The 7,995-nt window shown below is 45.2% G+C and overlaps 1 protein-coding gene across 6 annotated transcripts in view; it reads left to right on the top strand.

The window, feature by feature from the left end:
* Positions 1 to 7,995, top strand: part of Drep2 (DNA fragmentation factor-related protein 2) — a 285,668-nt gene that overhangs the window by 90,857 nt on the left and 186,816 nt on the right. For all 6 annotated transcript variants that reach the window (XM_053798008.2, XM_053798009.2, XM_053798010.2 and 3 more), the window contains one exon: positions 7,311 to 7,481. In XM_053798008.2, coding sequence (XP_053653983.1) covers positions 7,311 to 7,481 — 171 coding nt within the window. The remainder of the gene's footprint in view (positions 1 to 7,310; positions 7,482 to 7,995) is intronic.

Raw genomic sequence — 7,995 nt, 5'->3', positions numbered from 1 at the left:
ACGTGAAGTTGATGAGAAGAATTAAATCGGACGAGGATGAGGCAGGACTGCAAAGAGACCTGGACAGGCTGGACATGTGGTCCAGCAACTGGCTTCTCGAATTCAATCCAGCCAAATGCAAAGTCATGAAGATTGGGGAGGGGCAAAGAAGACCGCAGACAGAGTATAGGCTAGGTGGACAAAGACTACAGACCTCACTCAGGGAGAAAGACCTTGGGGTGACCATAACACCGAGCCCATCACCGGAGGCACACATCAACCAAATAACTGCTGCAGCATACGGGCGCCTGGCAAACCTGAGAATAGCGTTCCGATACCTTAATAAGGAATCGTTCAAGACACTGTACACTGTGTATGTTAGGCCCATACTGGAGTATGCAGCACCAGTCTGGAACCCACACCTGGTCAAGCACGTCAAGAAGTTAGAGAAAGTACAAAGGTTTGCAACAAGGCTAGTCCCAGAGCTCAAGGGAATGTCGTACGAGGAAAGGTTAAGGGAAATCGGACTGACAACACTGGAGAACAGAAGGGTCAGGGGAGACATGATAACGACATACAAGATACTGCGGGGAATAGACAAGGTGGAGAGAGATAGGATGTTCCAGAGAGGGGACACAGGGACAAGGGGTCACAACTGGAAGCTGAAGACTCAGACGAGTCACCGGGACGTTAGGAAGTATTTCTTCAGTCATAGAGTTGTCAGCAAGTGGAATAGCCTAGCAAGTGAAGTAGTGGAGGCAGGAACCATACATAGTTTTAAGAAGAGGTATGACAAAGCTCAGGAAGCAGAGAGAGAGAGGATCCAGTAGCGATCAGTGAAGAGGCGGGGCCAGGAGCTGAGTCTCGACCCCTGCAACCACAATTAGGTGAGTACAATTAGGTGAGTACACATATACACACACACACACACACACACACACACACACACACACACACACAGTAAGGAATCGTTCAAGACACTGTACACCGTGTATGTCAGGCCCATACTGGAGTATGCAGCACCTGTTTGGAACCCGCACTTGATAAAGCACGTCAAGAAACTAGAGAAAGTACAAAGGTTTGCCACAAGGTTAGTTCCAGAGCTAAGGGGAATGTTCTATGAAGAAAGATTAAGGGAAATCGGCCTGACGACACTGGAGGACAGGAGGGTCAGGGGAGACATGATAACGACATATAAAATACTGCGTGGAATAGACATGGTGGACAAAGACAGGATGTTCCAGGGAGGGGACACAGAAACAAGAGGCCACAATTGGAAGTTGAAGACACAAATGAGTCAGAGAGATATTAGGAAGTATTTCTTCAGTCATAGAGTTGTAAGGCAGTGGAATAGCCTAGAAAATGATGTAGTGGAGGCAGGAACCATACACAGTTTTAAGACGAGGTTTGATAAAGCTCATGGAGCGGGGAGAGAGAGGACCCAGTAGCAACCGGTGAAGAGGCGGGGCCAGGAGCTAAGACTCGACCCCTGCAACCACAAATAGGTGAGTACAAATAGGTGAGTACACACACACACTATCTCTCTCTCTCTCTCTCATTCACTCACTCACTTCTTTCAAACATTTCATTCTGTTATACAAAAAAAAAAAAAAACATCACTCTAGCAACAATAAATGTCCGTCTAACCTTAGCCCTTTCACTGTTAGTGCCATAGTACTATGGCTTACGAGCCAGTGTTGGTGCCATAGTACTACGCCAAAATTCTAGCGGCTTCAAATCTAGTGGGAGAAAGCTGGTTGGCCTACATATGAGAGAATGGGTCTGTGTGGTCAGTGTGCTCAGTATAAAAAAAATTAGGGAGCCAGTGGTGCATTGTGGGAATGCCATTTCAGTAGTCCTTGTTCAGCATGCCTAGCGGTAAGAAATATCTGACTCCCTGGAAAATTTGGGACTCTTCTCTTCCAAACTGATGGTTCTAACACAGATGGAAGTGTCAGTGAAGATGAATTTCATGGTTTTGAGGAGTTTGTGAATGGGAGCAGTGCCCAGGATACCAGATACAAATAGTGAAAAGGGAAGGCAACTTGAGTGTTGGGGAAGGCAGCTTGGGTGTTGGGGAAGGCAGCTTGGGTGTTGGGGGAAGGCAGCTTGGGTGTTGGGGGAAGGCAGCTTGGGTGTTGGGGAAGGCAGCTTAGATGGTGAGGAAGGCAGCTTGGATGTTGGGGAAGGCAGCTTGGATGGTGGGGAAGGCAGCTTGGGTGTTGGGAAAGGCAGCTTGGATGTTGGGGAAGGCAGCTTGGATGTTGGGGAAGGCAATTTGGATGGTGGGGAAGGCAGCTTGGGTGTTGGGGAAGGCAGCATGGATGGTGGGGAAGATGGTGTGTAAGTAAGTTTATTCAGGTATACACGAATACAGTTACATAGATTATCATACATAGCAACATGTGTAGAGAACCCAGGATAACCCAAAAAAGTCAAAGTGACTATTTCCAGCATGGGTGGTGGGGAAGACAGTGTGGGTGTGGGGAAGGCAGCATGGGTGTGGGGAAGGCAGCATGGGTGTGGGGAAGACAGCTTGGATGGTGGGGAAAGCAGCTTGGATGTTGGAGAAAGCAGCTTGGGTGTTGGGGAAGGCAGCTTGGATGTTGGGGAAGGCAGCTTGGGTGTTGGGGAAGGCAGCTTGGATGGTGGGGAAGACAGCATGACTGGTGGGGAAGACAGCATGGGTTGGTGTAAACCAGTTTTGTAAATATAATGACAGCAATGTTTGTACAGTTATTGTGTTCCATACAATGAGTGGATATATATATACATTATGCATTATATTGGTCTCACAGGCTGTTGCGGCCCCCTACCAAACTAGTGGTTAAATGGTTAACCTGCCGGCCGGCAGTACCACTGGGTACGTCATCAAACCCATTGTGGGGACTGCTGAGCCGGCCTTAGTAAGTACCTGAACACCTCACGGTACACATCTACTGGCTTTAGAAGCAGTAAGTACCTGAACACCTCACGGTACACATCTACTGGCTTTAGAAGCAGTAAGTACCTGAACACCTCATGGTACACATCTACTGGCTTTAGAAGCAGTAAGTACCTGAACACCTCACGGTACGCAGCTAAGCAGTAATTACCAGAACACCTTACAGTATAGATCTACTGGCAGTAGAGAATATTCTCCTGCCCATCTTTTGGTATTCTACTGGCTTCTACTGATTTTAGAAGAGCCGCTCACCGCAGCTCACTGAGTCTGATGGCCTCAGTTACTTGACGGCCGCACTCAGTGAGCTTGCAGCATGGTGTTCTGCTAGTAATTCATCGGACCACCTTGCGGTGTGTCAATTGGTCTTGAAGGCAGTAGATAGTACTCACCAGACCATCTTACGGTGTACTTCTACCGGCCTTAGAGAGTATTTACAGGACTACCGGTGATGTCTGCGGATTCACCGCCTACACTGGTCAACTGTGGGCTAAGTCAACTGATGCTGTTTTAGTGGGACATTACATGAAGAAAAGGTTGGAGTGTTACACTGAACTGGGCTAGGACCGCAGTGTGACACTTAAGCAAGTATAATGGAGTGGAACACCGAGATATGCTACAGGACCGTAGTGGAACACTGAGAAGAAAAGGGTGTCTTGTGACACTGAAGATGGCCTGGTTGTAGTGTACATTGAATAGTGTCATGTGACTGGCCTCTCGAAAGACGCTACGTCGATAGTGAGTGTGTCGCAGAGACAAGGGTGTCAAGTGTGACACAGTCGAGAAAGGGTGTGGATGACGCAGAGAAAAGGTTGTCATGTGACACGGAGAGCTGGAGTGTCTGGTGACACAGAGAAAAGGGTGTCAAGGGACACGGTTGTGAAGGAGCGTCATCACACGGTGAAAAGGGTGTCGAGTGACACGGTGGAGAAGGAGCGTCACAACTCGAATAAGTGTCGTGTGGGACACAGAGCATCATTATAAGTGTCGTGTGAGACACGGAGTTGATCATAATTTATTATTATACAAATGTTATTTATAATTTATTATTTTAGTATAGATATATATATATATATATATATATATATATATATATATATTATTATTTTAAGATGCTAATAATTTATTATTGTAACATGTATATATATTTTAACCCCTTCAGGGTCCAAGGCCAAAATCTGAAGTGGTGCCCCAGTGTCCAAGAATTTTCCCCCAAAAAAATTTTTATTTTTTATTATGAAATGGTAGAGAATCTTTTTGTGAAGGTAATAAAACAAAAAGTACGAAATTTGATGGAAAATTGACGAAATTATGCTCTCACGAATTTTGATGTGTCAGCGATATTTACGAATCGGCGATTTTGCCGACTTTGACTTCCATTTTAGGCCAATTACATCATTCCAGTCGACCAAATTCTTAGCTATTTTACTAGTATTACTTCTATTCTATCGATTGAGCACAAGAAATCGCCAAGTCAACTGTTTCAACTACAAAATAAAGTGATCGGAAATTGGTAATTTGGCCAATTTAACACAAAGTTCAAAATATTCCAATTTCAAAATAGCGTCCAGAATAAACAATGTAGGCATTCCTGGCACTAAAGTAACATTTCCTCGGTTCATTAGTTACGTTTTGAGGCTTTACAAATAAATCCCATTTTGATTTTTTATTCACATAATGAATTTTTATTCACACCAAAAAATAGAAGATTTACTGTTATGCAATACTGTAATAACTGTATAAATATCATCAACATATTTGTGAATGTATATTAGACCAGCTGGCGTGTATTAGACGTGTGAGGTCGTTTGTTTACTCTTGAATATCGGCAAAAATTTCACATTTCTGCTACTTTGAGCTCAGTTTCAAGCCATTTCCAGTGCTAAAACCAATCAAAATCATCTCTATTTCTGTAATATGTCCTCCATTCTATCAAATGAGACCAAGAAATTGCAAATACAACTATAAAAAACATACGAAAAAACACTGCAAAGTTGCTGTTTTAATCGAAAATCTTGGTTTCAGTTTTTTTCTCTCATTATACACAGTGTGCTGCAGGATTTGTTTTATGTGGTGCACACATACCACATAGATGTATTCTCTCATATCTAGGCCCAAGTGTACCACTCACAGTTTATCAGAGTGAGCTGAGCTCATGGCGTAGATCTACGGTTTGGACCCTGAACGCAAAGCCGTAGATTTATGGGACGGACCCTGAAAGGGTTAAATACCTCTAAACCAAAGATTGATTTTTATATTTATTAAAGATTCATTTATTTTAACGTGTATTTATGTATCCCAAACTCTTTATTACAAAATGAGTAAACTACCATCTTAAAAATCACTTTTTTTGTAATACAGGCCACAAAAGTTACTTGAAAAAAATCAAATATTAGAAACAAAAAAAGAAAAAACTAGAATAAAAGTAAAAATAATATTACCGAGTGAGCGGCAGTCGCCGATGTTGCCGTAAGCAGTTCACTTTCTGTCAACTTCATGCCTCTGTATCTCAGTATGTACTGATCACAAAAAAAAAAATTTATTTTAAAACAATCAGAAAAACCTTAAGATTTTGGTAAGAAAGATTTTTTTTTTTTTTTTTTTTTAGAATATTTTTCGACACTGAGAGCAGGTTTATGATCAGAGGTCTCGACAGTGAAAGGGTTAATGTACCAACTGAGTGCACTGACACCCGCCACTGTACTTCACAGAGCAGTGCACTGTGATGTGCACCACCCTAGAATTTCACCCAAAAAGTGCACAAAAATAGCAATTTTGAACAGTTTGATAGCTCCATGTAGCATGAGGAGTAGGAGCAGTCAGTGTAGTAACCAGGCCTACCCTGGCAGTGACCAGTGGGTAGGCCTACCCTGGTAGTAACCACTGGTTAACACAATGACCTAGGCCTACTCTGGCAGTAACCAGCGGCTAGCACACTGACCCAGGCCTACCCTTGCAGTAACCAGTGGCTAGCACACTGACCCAGGCCTACCCTTGCAGTAACCAGCGGCTAGCACACTGACCCAGGCCTACCCTTGCAGTAACCAGCGGCTAGCACACTGACCCAGGCCAACCCTTGCAGTAACCAGTGGCTAGCACACTGACCCTGGCCTACCCTTGCAGTAACCAGTGGCTAGCATGCTGACCCAGGCCTACCCTTGCAGTAACCAGTGGCTAGCACACTGACCCAGGCCTACCCTTGCAGTAACCAGTGGCTACCACACTGACCCAGGCCTACCCTTGCAGTAACCAGCGGCTAGCACACTGACCCAGGCCTACCCTTGCAGTAACCAGTGGCTAGCACACTGACCCAGGCCTACCCTTGCAGTAACCAGTGGCTAGCACACTGACCCAGGCCTACCCTTGCAGTAACCAGTGGCTAGCACACTGACCCAGGCCTACCATTGCAGTAACAAGCAGCTAGCACACTGACCCGGGCCTACCCTTGCAGTAACCAGCAGCTAGCACACTGACCCAGGCCTACCCTTGCAGTAACCAGTGGCTAGCACACTGACCCAGGCCTACCCTTGCAGTAACCAGTGGCTAGCACACTGACCCAGGCCTACCCTTGCAGTAACCAGCAGCTAGCACACTGACCCAGGCCTACCCTTGCAGTAACCAGTGGCTAGCATACTGACCCAGGCCTACCCTTGCAGTAACCAGCAGCTAGCATACTGACCCAGGCCTACCCTTGCAGTAACCAGTGGCTAGCATACTGACCCAGGCCTACCCTTGCAGTAACCAGTGGCTAGCACACTGATCCAGGCCTACCCTTGCAGTAACCAGTGGCTAGCGTACTGACCCAGGCCTACCCTTGCAGTAACCAGTGGCTAGCACACTGACCCAGGCCTACCCTTGCAGTAACCAGTGGCTAGCACACTGATCCAGGCCTACCCTTGCAGTAACCAGTGGCTAGCGTACTGACCCAGGCCTACCCTTGCAGTAACCAGTGGCTAGCACACTGACCCAGGCCTACCCTTGCAGTAACCAGTGGCTAGCACACTGATCCAGGCCTACCCTTGCAGTAACCAGTGGCTAGCACACTCTTCTTGTTTTGGAAGTTGAAAGTCTCCAGGGATTACATAATGGGTCTAGGAACTGTATCTCAACATTACAGAGGCACATAATGGGTCTAGGAACTGTACCTCAACATTACAGAGGCATATAATGGGTCCAGGAACTGTACCTCAACAAGTTACAGTGATAAACTATTTACATGTTTATATCTGGTTACAGTCGTAATAAGTTATGTTACGGTCATAATAGGTTAGTTGTAAGGAGTTATTTATACAGACAGGAATCAGCTCACAAAAAAAAAAAAAGATTTGCAAAAAATTGTATAAAAATGTCCTGAAATTCCTTCTTAATAAATGCAAGTGTTATCCAACAGGTCGGGAGAAGCTGGAGCTCGGGGAGGTGCGGATAAAGGTGGTCCTGGAGGCTGACGGCACGCAGGTCGAAGATCCGGAATATTTTTGCACCCTGCCGGAGAACACTGTATTCCTCTTGCTCAGGCAGGGTGAGCACTGGTACCCTGCTGGCGTGGAGGTCCTCAGACAAGGTACTCTTTCTCTCTCTCTCTCTCTCTCTCTCTCTCTTTCTCTCACTCACTCTTTCTCCTTGCTTAGTGTCACTGCTGGCTCAGATTTAATTATAGTTACTCAGAGTAGCTGTTAATTACAGGTATTTATTCTCTGTAGATAAGAGTAATTACCTCAGGTAAATAAAAGAGAGACTTCCATATCTTTTATTGGGACAAAAGTTTTAGTCTGTTTAGATCTTTAAAGAATAAAATGTAAAATAGTCACAATTCATCTGCTGGGACAGTTCACCAAAATCTAGCCTTCGGTTTGTTCAGGGTCGACCCAAACATTGTTATGAGGGTCGTCTCAGAAATGCAGGTTTTTGGCGAATTGTTACATCATGAAGACATAAACAGACCAGAACGATGCCCCAGTGAAGGCTGGTACGCAATGTATGTGTTAGTCGTCAGTACTGTCGGCAGCTCAACTGTTAGACCCAGTAATCTCAGGTTTAAGGGCATTCCAGGAGTGTGTAAGTAACTTAGTTAAGGC

This window comes from Cherax quadricarinatus, chromosome 93 (assembly GCF_038502225.1).
Source record: "Cherax quadricarinatus isolate ZL_2023a chromosome 93, ASM3850222v1, whole genome shotgun sequence".
In the NCBI taxonomy this organism is placed as follows: domain Eukaryota; kingdom Metazoa; phylum Arthropoda; class Malacostraca; order Decapoda; family Parastacidae; genus Cherax; species Cherax quadricarinatus.
This window is presented reverse-complemented; position numbering and strand designations above follow the sequence as displayed.